The sequence below is a fragment of the Protobothrops mucrosquamatus genome, unplaced genomic scaffold, assembly GCF_001527695.2.
Source record: "Protobothrops mucrosquamatus isolate PMUCROS unplaced genomic scaffold, P.Mucros_1.0 scaffold2403, whole genome shotgun sequence".
Classification (NCBI taxonomy): domain Eukaryota; kingdom Metazoa; phylum Chordata; class Lepidosauria; order Squamata; family Viperidae; genus Protobothrops; species Protobothrops mucrosquamatus.
The window spans coordinates 56,848-76,803 of NW_015388475.1; the positions used below are offsets into that span (position 1 = coordinate 56,848).

Here is a 19,956-nt window from a genome sequence, read left to right on the forward strand (position 1 = left end):
ACATTTTAATCCCTCCAACCAATTCATAAGCATTCTGCTCTGCATCCATAAGTTCCCAAAATTGCTAAGTGAAAAACTAGTGAGTTGAACAAGTTTTGGATCTTCCTTTTAAAGCACAAGTACAGCATCTTTCGGTCATATGTCCATTTCAGGAATGATGGAAAACATGAAAATGAAAACAAAAAAATCTTCAATGCTAGAGTATGAAAGGTAAAAATAACAGGCTGCTTATATTATATTTTATTTACATAGTTTTGCCTGATAAAGAAATGGTCCACTTATTCTGTCACAACATGTAAAAAGCCTAGAGGTACTCAAATAGCAATGGGTGGTGGTAGTGAAAACTCAATTGTTCAGATTATACAGAGGAAGAATGGATATACTAGATGGAGAGAAAAGGCTTTCCAAGCAGCTTTGCTTCATGATAAATAGAAGAACTTGCTAGTTAGAAGCTTAAAATTATATCAATACAGAGTATCTTTTGAGAAAGTTCCATTAAAACAAATTCTCCATGTTCCAGGAAACACTGAGATTATTTTGAGATCCCAAATTGGAAGGGCTAACACAGATTTCTAAAAATGTCACTGTAAAAAGCCACCCTCCCCAACAAATAGCCTGAATTCCGAAGTGTGGGAATATAAATTTTTAATAATGTATTGAGGTTTCTGTTTTCCAAAGTACAAAATAACAAAAAACGTATTGAATGCAGAGTTCCCTTTTAGAGTGCATTTGTATCTACTGCAGTTACAGAAGCTGGAGTGGAGGATCGAGAAGTGGTTGCGGATGTTTTTTCCAGAGCTGGACTTGCTATTCCATCAACTACATTGAGGGTGGCTGCTGAAGGCCGACTGGCTGATAAGGACGCTGGCTTAACTTGGCTGTGCAGGCCTTGCCCACAGATTCGATGATGTCTCTCCCAATCTTTGTGCTGGCAGAAGGAGCCACAATAACGAGCAATGTTACATCCACTGCATGTCTCACTGGCTTTGCGGCCACAATTCCAGCAGCTCTGGAAAACCAAAGAACAAACTTTTCCTTTAAGTATCCTGACGAATAAACAGTTTGAAGTTGTTTTATTATTTCAAGGAGGAAAAAGGCCTTGAGGGAGGTGCTATTAAGATAGTGCTTCAATACTGCTACAGTAGTAAGAAAATTCCTTGTATAATCAAATTCAAATGTTGTCCAGAATAACATAGAATAGTTTGCCAAATTCTATCAAATGGCAACCTAGCTATAATTGTATCAGCTGTAACTGTCATATGATATGTTCATAGATTTGTGAATTTACATTTCAGTGAAGGTGTTCATAGCAATTCCAACGTTTCTCCTTGGCACAAATTTAAGAAGAATAACTTAATTAGCAACCATCAGTGAGCCATGTAACAGGCTCAAATAACATATTTCTGAAGAGCACGTTTTCCTTTACCAGGTGGATTTTAACAATGATAAATTGTTAAATCATTCAGAGTGCAAAACAAAAAAAAAAGAAGCTGCTGGAACAGTATTTATTTACACTGGCTTTGAGACTGCAATCTCCCCAACAAGGATTTATATTCCTTCCATTTTCCAGATAACTGCAAGGAATATAATTCTTTCCATTCTCCACCATTCAGTCAGAACTGAAAAAGCTTCTTAGATGAGAAGTGAAATGTCCAATTGTCTTTTGAAAAAAGCACCTTTGGGACAACCATCACCTAGATGACTGAGAATCCCCATAGACAACTGAGATTAATTTATAACATAAAAAGGAGTGATGAAATTCTAAAAAAAAACCTCCAAACAACCCCACCTCCCAAAACCGACACAAAGTCACTTCCATCTTTAAGGTGATGTCCAAGAGCTTCCCTATGCCCTCCCAAAACACCAGGTATTTCTGCTTAGTCCTCACCTCTGTCGATTCTTCTTGCTCATTAATCACTAGGAAAGCATCTTCTGTAGCTTGGCGTTTGGCATCAGCAATGGTCTGCTCCATTCTAGCTCTTTCTGATGCAATCATTTCAAATGCCTTCTGCTCAGCCTCTGCTACTGCTTTTTGGACTTCAGACATAGCCTGGCGTTTGACTTCATTCACAGCTTCTTCTGAAAGAAAACAAAGGTTGTACATCAAACAGCTTCATGATGGAAAATAAAATGTAATAATTGAAGAAGACGCTTCCAATCAACTGTGTAATAAAAGGCCAAAGTCACACATAACTTTAGTTTCCCCTGAAGTACTCCTGAACTAAAGGATCACCTTCATTCTGCTATTTAGAATATTTGAGCTATTTGGAAACTGAGGTGAAAATTTGTTACCACAGGTTACTGGAAAACAAGTAAAACAGAGCAGGGAAATTAAGCTCAGTGGAAAAAAAATAACACAGTAGTACCTCGATACTCATCGTTAATTGGTTCCAGGGGGCACAATGAATACAAAAAATGATGAGTACCAAACAAATATTTCCATAAGGAATAATGTAGTGAGTCACAAGGCAACTGACCAACAAGTTCTAGCTTGTGTTGAGTAACAAACAAATCATGAGTACCGGAGAAAAATTTACGTGTCAAAATGTGTTAAATACCAATTGGGATGAGCTTCAAAGCAGTTGAATTCCAAGGTACCACTGTAACTTAAAAACGTTCTGCTAAGGATAGAACCAACAGCCTCCTGTTTGCAAGCATTCATAGAATTATTGTGGTTTTACAGTTACTCGTGGTAAACGGGCAGCTTTAAAAATGATAAGTGCTAACCCAATTGAACAGGAATTGGTTCTTTCTTTTGCAAAATAGCTGATAAATGGCAGGGTTGACCTGCAATCAATGGAAGCGTGCTTTCCCGAATGAACAGAGCGCTCAAGGTGACAAGGGAGTGTACTTGGGAAATAGAGCAGTAAGAGACACCCTGAGACCATTTTGATCAAGAGTGGGGGATGCACAGAGGGCAATATCATCCAACAAAAACATTTGCTGGCCTGTTCTGAAGACAAGATAACTAGGCAATACAGACAAGATTTTTCTAGAGCTGCAAAATTTGCAAGCTATGCTATATGTATTAGCCTAAGCCCAAACTAAGCAAATGCCTCAGACATGATCTATGAGAGGAGTCAGTTCACTTATCAGAGAGGGAAGGTATGGGAAGAATCTTACAAAAAATGAATTAACGTATAAAACCTCATCCCCTCCTTACAAAAAAGATTGGAATAGCAATAGCACTTAAGACTCATATACCGCTTCATAGGGCTTAACAGCCCTCTCGGTTTACAGAGTCAGCATATTGCCCTCAACAATCTAGGTCCTCGTTTTACCGACCTAGGAAGGATGGAAGGCTGAGTCAACCTTGAGCAGGTCAGGAAGTCCTGGCTGTGGGCAAAGCTAGTCTGCAATACTGCATTCTAACCACTGCATCACCATGGCTCTTGGAAAGTAATCATGTCTGAAAAATGCTGAATTGTCCAAAGTTATACAAAAATCTTTGTAGAAATTGAAACTCAAGCCTTTTCAAGGCTTCTATTTTTTCTTGGCACCTCCTTCGCTTACAGGTTCATAACTACATTATCTGTGTTACAGTTTTCATTTTACTCTCATTGCCCAGGAGAAATACTTGTACTTATGGACTGTGTATCTTCATTTCAACTGAGCTTTCTTTTATTTAAAGATTTAGTCATTAATTACATATACCTTTAGCTGCCTTTTCCCAAAAGATAAAGGCAAACCAGTCATACATAGACATATTTTTTAATATCTGAATTAGTTGTGAAACTATTACTTATATAATTTAAAGCAAAGTTCCCCTGACTACTTGAAACATTTATTCACAGCTAGATACCTTACTGCCTGACAGAATGCTGCAAAGACATTTGCAGAAAGTGTTTAGAAAAATTATACCTTTAACATAAACCAAGAAATAGGATTCTGTGATTGTTATTTATGTCCTCTTTCCTTTGCCCCTTCAGGACAGGAACCATTTCCTTTTTTGTTTGTTTCCTCACAATTCTGCTATGTCTTTTCTGAAACAGAGTGGATGTTGCCACTTCCATCAGTTGCCCAGAAAATCTCTAGTCTGAACATGCTAAGATGGATCTTGGACCTCATGCCAGCTTCTCAGAGCAGCTGCTTGCCTGTTTAGTTGTAATTCAGATCCACCTCAGCTATGTATTTGGAATTTTTGATTTACTGTGGCTCTCCAGGTATTTTCTCTTTAGGTCAGTGATAGGAATTTGTGACTTTCCAGATGTTTCTAAACAAAATAACATCCCATAGCAATTTATTGAAACAGGCTTCCTTACTTACCAGCCTTTTTCCATATCTCTTCTGTGACATAACCAGCTGTTCCTGGCCTGCTACTGAACTCCCGCTGAGATTCTGCAAAAGGAACGATGGCAATAATATTAAGCATGGAAATGTAGCCCTGCCAAACTAAAAAAAAAAAAATTATATTCAGCATCTGTGTAGCAAGAGAGCAGGATGGGTTAATCGCTAAAACCAAACCAAGAGATGTCTGCAATTAAAGAGTGTTCAACAATATCAAAATGATAGATGATCACTTTTAATTTTAAATTTAATTTAATTTAGATCACTGCATAATTTATTGCACAGAATATTTCATTTCCATGTTTAAATTCCACAATGTAATCTTTGCTAATGGTGTCTTGTATTTCAAATAACCTTAGACAGCTTTATTTTAAAGTTGAAAAGTGAAATATTCACAAGGCTTCATACAGATTATATTCTCAATCCAAAATAATATGGTAATTAGATGTAAAATTTTGCATATTTTAAGTTGAAAACAATGCTTTTGTTTTATCCAAATATAGGCATACTTCATCTCTAATTTATCACCTGTTTCTTGTCTCTGGGATCCTGTATACTATAACAAGGTAGAATACAGGTACCTTATTGTCGACCTACAACTGTTCATTTAATGACTGTTCCAGCTTCAAAAATAGTGTAAAGTACAGAGAGCACTGTGAAATGTGTTTTTTTGTCTGTAGCTCAAAATATTAGAATTCAACTCCTCTCAATCCTTATTAGCCAAAGTAGGAGAAATGGCATTTATTCAGAAACAACATACATTACCAAATGCTATGAGGACAATTAAGAAGGGTATTTGGCTCAGTGTTGTAGAAAGAACGGAATGGATTTTTACTTCAGCAAAGCATTTTAAAAGTTCAATTAAACCTATACATTATGCTCAAGGACTGCACAGATGCTATTGAGAGAAAATCTGGCCTCCAGATTACCATTCATCAAATATAGAATGCATTCAATATGTATACTAATAGCAAACTCATTTCCTAAGTGTGGATTTTTACACATTGAAGCCAAAATGCTTCAATGCTCAGAGAAACCCCCAAGCTTGCACTGACCAAACTCAACACTAGCAAAATTATGTCAAAGTACCGGCAGGATAAAAAGAAAAACATAGCGGAAATGGAACTGGAACATCTTGAAAATTGTTACAGTTAATGGTTTGGAAACCTAAACAAAAGCCCAATACAAAACTTTATATTGCAAAGCCAGCTTGATTATTTATTTATTCAATGTATACCCTATCTTTCTGTATTCAAGGCAGGCAATAGAATTAACTGTCATTTTGAACAAGGAGGAAAAAAATAGAATGTTCATTTTTATCATTGGAAATTTTACTCTGAATCTAAAGCCAAGAAGTAGCTTGGAATATGAAACACACATTATTATTTTTCTTTCCAATCTTGATGCAACGTGCAAGTTCAGGCACCAATACTTAAAACTAAGTAACTCATCCCAAAGAAATGGCCAGCTGGAAGCAATTCAGAGGGAAAAGGAGCTGCTTCCCATCACAACATCCTCTGAGGCTACCTGGTTTCCACCCTTGCTGTAACTTGTTTTTTTAGATTATTAGCCTCTGGCACTGATTATACGCAGGTCACTTTGAAAATCTTTTTGGATGAAGGTTGCATCCAAATGATGCATATTACAAATAAATTAGGTACTGTGTCCTTCCCAAAATATCAGGTAATATCCTTTCCAAATTCATTATGTTTTTGATTCTGAAGGGGGAGAAGATTTTTTTTTTAAAATTACATGTCAATTCTGGATTCAGTTCCCAGGGCTAATTTCCATTTGAATTTGGGAAAGTGAAATTGAAGCCAAACTTTGTATCAATATCACCAGAACATCAATGATTTAATTCATAATAAGGTGGTGCAAATCAATGGGGAAGATTAAAAAAAACACTGTTATGCTTAAAATGCTACTGAAATAGTAGTTGAGAGTGCAGAGCATTTCATTCTACTTCAGAATGTTGAAGAAGTTTAGAATAATAATTGATTCATTATTTTTGCATTAAGTTTTGTTAACATTAGTTTGAGTTCTGCTCTTTAATCTTAAGAGATAGTGTCCAAAAGGGGAGCCTGAAGATACTTTACATTGTTCTATATTTATTGGTAACAGTGCACTCTTTAAATGTGCTTAAGCTTACAGATGGAGCACTGTAAAGCAATTCAAACTATTTTTCCTCATTCTTCTTTTATTCAGACAAAAATCTAGATCAGTGTTTCTCAACCTTGGCAACTATAAGTCACATGGACGTCAGCTCTCAGAATTCCCCAGCTTACAATTGCCAAGGTTGAGAAATACTGATCTAGAGTATACTAGTACAAAGCCACTGCCTTAAATTCAGGGCGTCAGTGCATACCACTGCTGATTGAGTCTGAGCTCCCAGGACTATGTTGCCGCATAGTTGAATCGCTCCCTCCTTTCCGTGGCTCGGTGGGCTCACTGCATCGCCTTTTCCAGTAATTGAGCTCTTCCCTGTCAGCTTCTTGACAACGGCGGAGGACAGCCATGGAACGCCTGGTCTTCTCTACCATTTCCATAATACAATTCAATGCCTTCAACAGGGAAAAGAACAGCACATTTTGATACATGTCGGCTTCACAAAAGGACAGTAAGCAGAGTTTTCCTGCACTGTTGCCTATGTAAGAGTTTTTGTTATACTTTCCTGTAACAGATTTATCCTGCAGAAACAGACTCTGGAATACATGATGAGCTACTTCCTAATAATTAATTTAGTCTGTATAAAAATAAATGGTGTTAAAAATTAGGATCTTCTCTATAAAACAGATATTATTCAGGAGCTTTTGAAATATAGGCGAAATGATATCAATCAATCAGAATAGAGCTAGAAGGGACCTTCTCGTCCAACCCCCTGCTCAAGCAAGAGCCCCTATACAACTTGAGACACTTAAGTGGCTGTCCAGACTCTTTATTAAAACCTCCAGTGATGAAGCACCCACAACTTTTGAAGGCAAGCTGTTCCACTAGTTAATTGTTTTCACTGTTAGGAAGTTTCTCCTTAATTCCAGGTTGCTTCTCTCCTTGATTAGTTTCCATCCATTGTTTCTTGTCTTGCCTTCTGGTGCTTTGGAAAATAAGTTGACCCTCCTCTTCTTTGTGGAAGCCCCTCAAATACTGGAATACTGCTATCATGTCACCTCTAGTCCTTCTTTTCTCTAGACTAGCCATACCCAGTTCCTGCAACCGTTCTTCATGTTTTAGTCTCCAGGCCGTTAGTTAATCATCCTAGTTGCTCTTCTTTGCACTTTTTCCAGTGTTTCAACATATTTGTGTAGTATAGTGTCCAACACTGGATGCAGTATTCTATCTAGGTGTGTTCTAACCAAGGTTTTAAAAAGCAGTACTAATACTTCACGTAATTTTGATTCTATGCCTCTGTTCGTACAATCAAGGATTATATTAGCTTTTTTGGCTGCTGCCATATACTGCTGGTTCAAATTTACGGTAAGTAATCGTCCACTAGCACTCCAAGGTCCCTCTTAAGAGTTATTCTTTTTTGAGTCAGGTTTTGGCTAATTTGTATTTGTACCTTTGGTTTTTCCTACCTAAGTGTAAAACCTTGCTTTTCTCCACATTAAACTTCATTTTATTGGATAGGGCCCGTTGTTCAATTTTGACAAGATCTTTTTGGATCCTAAGTTGTCTTCTGGGGTATTGGCTATTCCTGCCAGCTTAGTGTCATCTGCAAATTTGATGATTTCACCTTCTATTCCCTCATCTAATATCTAATGTTAATATCTAGGACAGTGTTTCTTAAACTTTTTTCTGTCAGGACTCCTTCCTACCCAATAAAAATTATGGATGACCTAAAATGACCTTTCGTTTTATGGATTATATTCACTGATATTTACCACATTAAAAATTAAAATTTCTGTATTTGCTGCCAAATGATGATGATGATAATGTTGCAAGGGACCTCACTTGTGTTTGTTTGATGGGATTTTACAATTGTATTATTTTTCAATTTAAGCTGGCTAATAATTTTCATTCTGCAGACCCGACTGGGTCTTGGGGGACCCCCAGAAGTCCTACACTTTAAGAAACCACTGATTTAGGAATTCTAACAGGTGGATTTTAATTCAAATTGTTAAGAGGAAAATGCTGTTCCCTACTGAGTGGTTTCAGCTCTAACCACATGTTTGAAAAGCAGTATGGGGTTGTTTTCCTCTATTAACATCATTCCCTATAGAAAACAGTATGCAAACTTTGCAAAGAAAAGCACACATATAAAGCATATAAAGTCAAATAAATTATTCATTGAATCCACTACACTATTTAACTGGCAGTGGCCCTCCCAGGATTTCAGAAGGCATATGAAGGTGTCCCCCTCCCCCATACACTTACACACAGCTAATCAGCATGCAGGAGTCAAACTTGGAACCATGTATATGTGCCATACGTGCTCTAGCAGTAAATTAAATCTTCTCTAGACTAAACAATCACCTAATCATACAAACATGTATTTGGCTGTGTGCATACGCATATTGCCATAACTCAAAGATACAACACATGCTTTGTATATCAAGAATCCAGATTTAATTCCAAATAAAAGAGTCAAGTAGAAAGTGACAAGATGGACNAGTTATTATAAAATTGATTCCTATGTACATCATTTTAATTTAATAGAATGTTATGAAGTCCATGCTTAGAAGAGCAGAAGGAGAGTCATATTTGTACATATTATTTTATTTTTATCCCAGGCTCTTACATGATCCAGATGCTTCCATTCATCAGCCCATTCCCTCTCTGTTAGGCGATGATCCACCAGTTCATCCTGGTAACCTCCATTTAATCCTGTTATGAAATGTAAGGAAATACTACAATCTGAAAATTGTATAGTCTAAAATCCTGACAGTGTGATACAAAAGGAGGAAGAGATAAAAGAGATTATTCCTATCAACACATATTAATATTGACAATGCATAAATACATATTGGATTTACAAAGCTTCAGGCATCTATAAGATCAGTAATAGTGAGCAAATGATAAAAAAACTTTTGCTATCAAATAACAGAAACTTCCATATGATATTTAGTTCTTCACCCTGAGATGCTTAGCCTCTGCTAAAACTTGTCAAATTTATATCTTATATTAGAATAGGAATAACAGAACAACAGAATAACACAGTTGGATGGGATCTTGGAGATCTTCTAGTCTAACCCCTGCTCAGGCAAGAAACCCTATACCATTTCAGACAAATGGCTGTCCAGTCTCTTCTTTAAAACTTCCAACGTTGGAGCATTCACAACTTCTGGAGTCAGGTTGTTCCACTGATTAATTGTTCTAACTGTCAGGACATTTCTCCTTAGTTCTAGGTTGCTTCTCTCCTTGATTAGTTTCCATCCTTTGCTTCTTGTCCTGCCTTCAGGTGCTTTGGAGAATAGGTTGACCACCTCTTCTTTGCGGCAGCCCCTTAGATATTGGAACACTGCTATCATGTCACTCCTAGTCCTTCTTTTCATTAAACTAGACATACCCAATTCCAGCAACCATTTTTATATGTTTTAGCCTCCAATCCTATAATAATCTTTTCTGCTCTTCTCTGTACTCTCTCTAGAGCAGCGGGTCGATCGACCATTTCACGGGGGTCGCCAAGCAAGGCTGTCCGCCATTGTTTTCCCCTTTTACGGCGGGTGCCTTACCTCCCTTGAGCTGGGCCAGCTGGTGGTCGGCCTGCTCCGTCTCTGCCGCTTGCCAGCTACGCCTCGGCCGGCGCAGGGGGCAGAACCACGCATGCGCGGCGCTCCCGGGCAGGGAAAGTCCTCGACTTATGACCGGTTGGGTAGTCCTCGACTTACGACCGGTTTAGTCCTCGACTTACGACCGGTTGGGGGTCGCGGCATTAAAAAGGTTGAGAACCACTGCTCTAGAGTCTCAACATCTTTTTTATATCATGGCAATCAAAACAAAATTCCAAGTGTGGTCTAACCAAGGTATTACAAAACTAGAAAACAAATCCTGGTAATCTGCATTTGGATTGGAAATACAGCACATTGGAAAATATAGGCATCTCTGTCTCGCTGGACAAATCTCATTACCTATACTATGTCTTTCTCGCAAATCCCTGTGTTCCAGCATCTTGCTTGCATCTCTATACAAATGGGATGTTGCAATGTCTTCTAGGGTATAATGCTGGAGTGGAGGAGGTGTAGGATGAAATTGCCCAGCTGGGTTAATAATAGGCAGCATGAGGGATGGACTGTGTCGAGGTGCTGGGCTAATGGTGCAAACTCTTTTGGCAGGAGGCTCTGAAGGGATTGGTTCTCTCTCAAAGTTATTCTCTTCCCTTCTGTAGCAAGATAAGAAAGAAAGATATCCATTAGCATCCAGGGAATTATTACATTATTTTGTGCACTTGGAGAGGTTCATATATTGCCAATGACGCAAGTAAGAAAACTAGTAACAAGGCACAAACTCAGTAAAAGAAGAAAAATAGAAAGTTCCCATATATTGATGACATACAAAAATATGACATCCAAAACCCTGATACAAACAGTGTTTTTCATACTTGGCTACTTTAAGATGTGTGGACTTCATTATGCTGGTTGAGGAATTCTGGGAGTTGATGTTCCCACATGATAAAGTGGCCAAGTTTGAAAAACAATGCCCTAATAGTATCATGATAGCATACAGACAATAATAGTCAATTGTGTTCAGCATTTCCAATCATTCTGAAGGTGTGTAAAGCCAACACAAAACACAATTACTACATTTTTATGTAATTTCTTGTTGGAATCAGGAGGGTGGTAAATTATGAGGTACCCTTTTGTTTCATCTTGCAGAATTGAATTCAGTTCCCACAGAATAGTATTGCCAGCATTTGTTTTCTAAAAATCACCTGAATAGCCTCTTCATTATTACCCATGCAAAAATAAAAAGTGCTAAATGCGGAGCAAGGGGGGGGGATAAAAAAAACTCTTTCCTATTAAACAACTTTTCTAGAGACTTGCCTGAAAAAGAAGATGTGCAATGCTCCCCCATATTACTACAAAGCCTCTTTTGTTGTGTCTGATATGCCCAATTCCTTCCAAGCATTGGTAAAAACGGGGAGTTGAAAAAAAGTCCAAAGGGACAGTAATGAAAAATTTTATTAATCATGTTTCAACATGTTTCAGATAAGACAGACTTTTCAAAAGCATAATACAGAACAAAATATATCACAGAATCATAGGGCTGGAAAGGACCTTGGAGGACCTCTAGTTCAACCGCCTACCCTAGGCAGGAATCCTTATGCCATTCCGGACAAATAGCTGTCCATCTTTTCCTGAAAACCGTCAGCGATGGAGAACCCACAACTCTGGAAGGGAAGTTACTTCAGTGACTAATTGTTCTCACTATCAGAAAGTTTCTCTTTAATTCCAAGTCGGATCTCTCTCTGATTAGCTTCTACCCATTGCTCCTTGTCCTATGCTCAGATGTTTTGGAGAATAGACCCCCTCTTCCCTGTGAAAGCCCTCCAAGTATTGGAAGATGGCTATCATGTCACCCCTGAGCCTTCTCTTCATTAGCCTAAATATACCAGACCTCTTATAATCTCTGTTGTTCTTCTCTGCACATTTTCTAGAGACATGATACATCTACTTTGTATCATGGTGACCAGAACTGGATGCAATATTCCTAGTGTGGTTTGACTAGTGCACTATACTATGAGATGGCTGTTTATAACAAATGGGTCAAAATTATCTACTCGGGTGCTATTTGGTTACAATGACTAACAATGAAAAAAGATAACATAATACTTAACATATATTTCTTGTACTGGCATTTCAAAAACTCCCCCCCCCCCAAAAAGAACATACAGTCTCAGGAAAATACTAACACATATTCATACTGTTTAACAATTAAAGTGAAACACTAAAATACACACATTTGCCCACCGATTAAATCACTTAAAATAAATTGGTTTAATTGTAGTAATCTAAAATTGATGTTTTGGTTTTACAAAACTGTATATAGAAGTCTGTATTTATACTGATGAAAAATCCTCTTGTCAGAGCAGATAAAATGCCTTTATGTTTCATGTCCTCCAGACAATATGGTGTCTTGTAGATAAGGTCATTTCCATAATCTAGCTAAAAAGCTGCCTATCCAAAACACGTTGGGCCTGATAAACGTTTTCCTCACTACTATCTGGATTTTTCGGTCTCTATTTTTTTTTCAATGGGTTTCCGTGCATGTCTTCTGCATATATATTCATTTCCATCCTTCCCATCTTATAAATCCTATTGTCTCATTGGGACATTTGGTTTATATCCAGATCTTAATTCCCAACTCTTACTAAGCTTTAAGCATTTTTTTTCCTTCCCGTTGTTTTTCCTTCCTCACTACTTCCTTTTTCTGGAAAAAGGTAACAGAAAAGGATAGAGAATAGTTAGTCTGAGTCCCTTTCAGGCTAGTAGTGGACTTCTAAACATACAGTTACAAGCTTTAAGAGAAAACATAAGAGCAAACTTCTCAAAGAAGGCATGAGGACTATTTATTTGTTTATTTTTATAGCCACTTGTCTCATCTCAACAAGTGTCTCTGTATACCTCTGTATCTCCAGTGGCAGATTTCTGACTTATTTGAACCCTCTTACCTGTCTGGACTGTGCCTCTTTCCATTTCCATTTACTTCCATTAGCAATTCTGAAGAGTCAGCTGGGGATGCTGTGTTTGTATTCAGCAGAATATGCTCATGTTGGGCCAAGTACTGAGAAGGGGTTTGCTTGGCTGCTCTAGCACAGTGCAACAATTCCCTCTGGAGGAGAGGAAGGTTGGCCTATAAAACAATGGTACAGTTAGATTCTGAAGCTATGGAGAAGTTGATGTTACTCTTTAGGTAAAGCAGCAAGTCAAGTGTTTGAAACAGAGGTTCTCGGAATACAAATAACATTCAGCTATAAATGGTATTAACCTTCCCAAGGACTACTATGACAAAATAACGTGACTCCATTAGCATAGATAACACTTGTCATCAACTGAGTGATAATTAGCAGTCGTCCTGTTCTAGACATCACCATTTTGAAGAAAGAGGCTAAACCTCACGTAGCTCTATGGAAAAATAAACAAGGTATTCTGTCCCTTGGAGAAGATGAAAAAATAGGCTCCAATGAACAACCTTATGAGATACAAGAAAAGTCTGAATTTTAAGTTTGTTTTCCTTTTCTGCTTTCCTTAAAGGAGAAATGTGCAGAAGAGTTATATGTTCAGCCATAAGAACTGAGAACAATGCTGAAACAAATAAGGAACCAGGCCCCAAATCGGTATTGAGCATGCAATAATATTCCATATTCTGGGGATGTGGCAATTCTCACTTTTTTCATTAACTATCAGTTTTTTAAAATATAAACCTTTATTCAATCTCTGCAAATGCTTCCTCTATAACACTAGTTTTTATAACACATTAGAAGGTTATTATTTAGAGCAGTCTAACACATTTAGTTTACAGCTTCTACTGTAATCTTCCTGTCAGTGATTTTGACTAAGCTGAACAAAATCTGGCTCAGAGCAAAAAGCACTTTCCTATCATTTTAGCAATGGCTATCCAGAGGACATTTTCTTTTGTTTTTTTGTTACATAAAATTGTGGCAAACAGAACTATTCGTTTTATTATCTCTGCAATTTTAAATCTTCTCAAATCAAGCAACAGCAAATCTTAGGGGAACACTTATTAAGTCATAATAAAATATATAATGCATATAGTAATATAAATTATTTGGCTTATGTTTTGATTTGCTATAAAAAATCAGATCTCATAAACATTTTCCTTTTTACTTATTAAAACAAATTCTGTTGAAGGCAGTAAGGTCAAATGTGTGTGTGAGTATGTGTGAGAGAGACAGAGAGAGTGAGAGTGAGAGTGAGTGAGTGAGTGAGTGAGAGAGAGAGAGAGAGAGAGAGAGAGAGAGATTTCTGTGTATTCCACAAGTATAGTGCAAGCTACTGCTGTACATTAACATCCTTTGAGAGATTAATAATAATAATGATGATGATGATGATGATGATGATGATGATGATGATGATGTTGTTGTTGTTGTTGTTGGAAGGGACCTTGGAGGTCATCTAGTCTAATGTCTCATGAAATCTTACCAACAGGGTACAATAATTACCTTTAAGAATGGAATTACAAATGGACGCAAAGGGAAATTAGTAGCCTCCTGAAGCTTGCAATGAAATTCTTCTATTGTCACTGTTGAATTCTGCAAAAAGAAAGTAATCAGAATTAAATGACTCTGTTCATCAAAATATCACATGACCGTAATAGACTTATGACCTCACTCCTGCTGCAGTCATAAGCAAAACATCATATGACCTTGACTTGCAATTATACTGCCAACTTCTCCATTCACTCTGCTTGTTGGAAGCCAACTGTGAAGCATGCAAATAGTGATCACCTGGAACGCTATGATGGTTGTAAGTGCCCATCAGTCTTGAAGTGCCCCAATCTTGATCAGATGACTGCAGGGATGCTGTAACAGTCATAAATGCTAGGACCACTCATAAAGTTGCCTTTCCAATGCCATGGTAATGTCAAACGGTTGCTAAGTGGAAACGTTGTTAAACGAGGTCTATCTATAGTCCCCATGTATTTAAATTTATTTTCCTGAACCTATATTTGCATGAGAAGCTGGCTTTACATATTCCATGGAAGAACTAGCAATCTTTATCACCCCATCATTGTTAAGTAACAAAACATTTTCATCTGAAAATACAAATTATACTTAAAGTTAGGATTTTTTTAAAAATCAACTGACTTTGGGTAAAAGGTAGAAACTAAAGACAGAATCACAAGGCTGTGAAGTACATTATGGGGATCTTCTAGACCAGGGGTAGGCAACCTTGGCTCTTTTATGACTCATGGACTTCAACTCTCAGAATTCCTGAAACAGCCATGCTGACTCAGGAATTCTGGGAGTTGAAGTCCACGAGTCATAAAAGAGCCAAGGTTGCCTACCCCTGTTCTAGACCAACTTACAGGTACTTCTCAAAATTAGATACAACCATAGTATTTCCTGACAAATGGATAAGTCTGACCTCTGCCTTTAATACTTCCCACAAAGGGAAACTTCCTATTCTGCAACCTTAATAAAAAAAGTTATCATTAAAAAAAACACCTTATCCTAATGCTTAACTAAAATGTGCTACTTTGCAATTTCTAAACCTGCCCTCTGAAGTATCAGAGAATAAAACAAATCTGTTCCATTTTCATCTTTTAGATTTTTTTTAACTATCGAATTTGTCCTTTATCTTCTTTCTTACAAGCTGAATATACTTTGCTCTTTCTATAATTCTCATAAGTCTTGTTTTCCAGTTTACTCTCATTCCGTTACAATTTTCTAGACATACTACAATTTGTTAATGTCTATCTTTAAACATGACACCCTGAACTATGATTAGTTACAGTGATTTGGATCACTGGGGTCCAAATGCAAGAGCCTATCAGCACAGTACAGATCTGGACATTATGATTTTATGAATGCAGGCCAAGAGTCATTAGTATTTTTAGCAATCGGATCCCCCTGCTGGCACTATATCGCTGCAAACCCAGGTTTCACCATGCTCTAAATGATAACAGCAGTTATTGGAAACTGAACATCTCAAAATTGCAAAGATAAATAATAGAGCAGAGTTGGTAATATAAATAAGCAACAGTAATTTCCTACCAACCCTAATGCCATAATCTAGTGTTTGACAACCTCAACTACTTTAAGATGTGTGGACTTCAACTCCCAGAATTCCCAGTTAGCCTGCTGGCTGAGAATTCTGGGAGTTGCAGTCTCTCCATCTTAAAGTAGCTGAGGTTGACAAACGCTGTCATAACCAAATGTAAATCCACTGTTCCTGCAGTTTTGGCTGACTTTGGTGTTTTAATACTCACCACTAATGCCAAAACAAGAGTCCGGACCTTTTCTCCAATTTCTGGTGAAATATCATTGCCAAACTGTTGAAGGGTGGTAAGAAAGCGTTTCAGTTTGCTCAGCTGACGAGCCCCACAGGTAGCTGGGAGCTGTTGATTCGTCAGTGAAGATGAGGAAGATGATGCAGGACCATTGCTGAACCTCTGGGGAGGTGAAGGAGCTCCATTCAAAGTAGGGGGAGAATGATTCATCCCATTAGATACTACAGTGAGGAAATGAAGATGTACAATGAAGAAGAAATATGCTATATTCACCAATGAGCTGCAAAAAGCTTCTGAAATGGTGAGACTAATGTATTGTAAGGAAGACAATCTGCAGGTCACGTTTAACATTTTTACATAAACCTTTTAGATGGGATACCTTAGCACAGTGATGGCGAACCTTTTAGAGACTGAGTGCCCAAACTGCAACCCAAAACCCACTTATGCATCGTCGGGTGCCGGGTGGGTGTGGCCCATTGGGTGGGCGTGGCTGCGGTGGTAACAGCAGACTGGGTGGGACTAAAAAGTTCAATCAATCAATTCCAACTTTGCAAGATCTTTTTTTTCCTGTGAGAAGTTGAAATTGATTGAACCTTTTTTTTTTTGTACACGGTGGTGGAGGCCTAAAGCGAAAAGGTTTTATAAAACCCAGCTGAAGGCCTAGGACTGTGGCGACGGCGCGTGTGCCAACAGAGAGGGCTCTGAGTGCCGCCTTTGGCACCCGTGCCATAGGTTCGCCACCACTGCCTTAGCACAATAATGGTAGGAACATATGAAATTCCAGGATTTAGAATTCTAGATCTCTAGTTACAAATTAGCCCAATGTTGAAGAATTGTTTTTCCTAAGATCCTGGACAATACCAAGTATAGGCAGTCCTCGTTCAGCAATAATTCAAAATTGTAAGTTTCTCTGGCCAAATTTAAGGCAACTGTAGTACCCTTACAGTGATGTGATGAAAATTTGGGTGCTTGTCAGTCCAACCTGCCCTTATGACAGCAGGGGTGCTGCAACACCCCACCCACCTATCTCTTCCTCCATCAACCAGGCACTCAGGTCACCAACATGCATAAACCTACACGCCGTCATGGAAACCTGGGACTGCTCCCCATCTGATCAGGCCTGAGAGGCCTCAGCTGCTTACAGGGCTCACCGGTGCATGTAAAGCATCCCAATTACTTTCACTCTTCTTCTGCAGCTTCTGATAAGCAGCTTCTGTCTGATGACAGAGGGCTTCTGCATCTTCTCCCATTCATTCAGAAAGCTTCTTCTAGTTTTCCAGGTGATCCCCAGAATGGCATCTGCTCTTGCAGTGCTTCGAAAGTTTTCTTCTCAGAGGGTGCTGTTGTCACAATTGTTTAGAAGAAGGCTTCCAAAACATTGCAAGAGTGGATGACATTCTTGTGAACATTCAGAAGGCTAGAAGGAGTCTTCTGAACAATCAGGAGACTGTACTTAGAATTAGCAATGCCAGACTAAATGAACCAATGCTCATTTAGTTTAAAATTAAATACATAAAAAAGTTATTTTATTTAGTTTGGGGAATCTTATTATTTAATAATTATGAGTTCTGTCCTCCAAAAATGATGAAATATCTCATATGTGGATGTCACTGGTAGAAAAACATTGATCTTCTTATTGTCCCTTTCTCCAGGCAATGGGTATGACAAAATCACACAAACTTTCTCCAAAAGTTATTCCGCTGAAGAAAAATGCTTCTACACATTTTTGATTAAAAATAAAAAAAACAACTGTATTTCAAAAAGCTCTTTCCAACCTCTGGCCATCAGCACTTGAGATGGGAGAGGTCAACATCTACAGTCATACACACAGGGTGGGGGGGAGCATGGATCGCAACACACTGCATCCATCATCTTAATTTTTGACATCTGACAGTTGTTGGCATTAAAACGAAAAGGCCTGTAGTAAGTTTCTTAAAATATTTTATTTTCATATAGAAAAACAAAAAAGACATTCAGGAATAATAGGCTCAAATACAAATTTCAACTTTCTTACATGCTGCTGGGGTAAATGAAACAGGCCGGGGGCCACTGGGGTTGACAGGTGGTAAAGGTGGCATACTGGATGGAGAAGATCTTGACTGTATCTTGACTTCCACAGGGGATCCTGGCATTACTGATACTCTCTTCTCACCAGCAACTAAAGTTGGGTATATGGAAAAAAAAACCAAGAATACAGTAAAAAAAAACTCTGCCTGAAATTGATATTCTGGTGAGTGTTGGCAAAAAATACAAAAGTAGGGCAGAGAGGAAAAAGCAAATATAGTGCTTCAGAGAGTTTAAAACACTTTTATACATTATATCTCAGTAATCCTTACATAACAATTCTCTTTGAGGAATCTGATCTCCAAGCCAGTGTGATTCTCTCTCTCTCTCTCTCTCTCTCTCTCTCTCTCTCTCTCTCTCTCTCTCTCTCTCTCTCTCTCTCTCTCTCTGTGTGTGTGTGTGTGTGTGTGTGTGAGAGAGAGAGAGAGAGAGAGAGAGAGGAGGAGGAGGAGGAGGGAGGGAGGGAGGGAGGGAAAGGGGGGAGAGGGAGAGAATAACAAAGGCAGACAGACTAAATTCAACTAATTGGTTCAAGTCCAACACAGTACAGAATGTAAAACTGGAAGGGCCATTGAAGCTCATCTAGTCCACTCTCTTGATCAGCTCAGGATCCACTAGTCATAGAAATTTCTTACTGTAGCTAATGGAATATATAGGCAGACCAACTTGATGAAAATTATTAGAATTCACCTTATAGAAATGAATGCCTGAAATTAGTCTGCAGTTAGATATATTTCAATAGCATCCAATCCATCATTTTAGTGTATAGACATAATGTGCAAGGTTCTTAACAACATAATCATATATAAGTCTGTTAATAAAAAATGTCCCAATGAGTTCAAAAGAGTTTAAAAGACAGCAATCTATTTCCTTATATTACCAAATAGGAAAACATCATAAATGAATGGAAATAAATGACTAAAAATAGTAGAGATTAGCAATGTTTCCATGGATCCAGGCTACTAACAATAATGTTTATTTTGAACATTCTCAATTCAATATTATATTATAGATGTTGAGGTAGAATAAAGGAGGGAGCTACTTGCAGATGGCTATGAAGAGCCATAACATGTTGGCAAAGGAGTATTTATCTGTAAAGCATCCTTTACAAAATACAGAAGAGAAGATTGGTATTTTTATACTTACAATAAAATAAAGGAATCTAGAATTATATTTAAAACTGTGAAGAATTTAATTGAAACATTTTTCTAAAATGACAAAAGGACCTAATACTTATAGCTATTTGGAGCATGCCAAATCCATTGTGCTAACCAACCTGTTGCAAGAAATATTCTTATAATGTTGCCTATCAAAATGTATACTCCTTATCTGCTTAAACAATACACCCATCTATTATTTGTTCAATAAACAAATGGTTGTCTGTCTCATTTAATTACTTCCCAAGCAATCTGGGACACTGCCGCAGCATTTCCTTCATAAATATATTGACAGATTTCCAACATATCCATCTGTGTTCAACTTCTCTGCCCCCTCCCTGTTCTCCCATTGTTAAGTGGAGAACTAGGGATGGACAGAACGGATGGTTGTCTTTCACTTCTGCATGTTGTGCATAGAGTGTGAAACCCCAGAGGGAACCCTCACTTCAAACCACCTGCTTTTTCAGCAATGGGTGTGAAAAGGCCCACAGGAAATCTTAGCAGTTAGTCACATTGCAACCAACCTTCAACACTCGGCACA

The 19,956-nt window shown here is 38.0% G+C and overlaps 1 protein-coding gene across 1 annotated transcript; it reads right to left on the reverse strand.

Annotated features, from left to right (window-relative positions):
* Positions 1–654: 654 nt before the first annotated feature.
* Positions 655–18,344, reverse strand: CBFA2T2 (CBFA2/RUNX1 partner transcriptional co-repressor 2). The gene is made up of 10 exons (XM_015824879.1): positions 18,209–18,344; positions 16,174–16,415; positions 14,405–14,494; positions 12,893–13,074; positions 10,353–10,603; positions 9,023–9,108; positions 6,653–6,848; positions 4,267–4,338; positions 1,889–2,079; positions 655–1,009 (listed from the first exon to the last, which is right to left on the reverse strand). Exons 1-10 carry the CDS (start codon positions 18,324–18,326, stop codon positions 719–721), a joined length of 1,719 nt encoding a protein of 572 aa, XP_015680365.1. The 5' UTR covers positions 18,327–18,344; the 3' UTR covers positions 655–718.
* Positions 18,345–19,956: the final 1,612 nt, after the last annotated feature.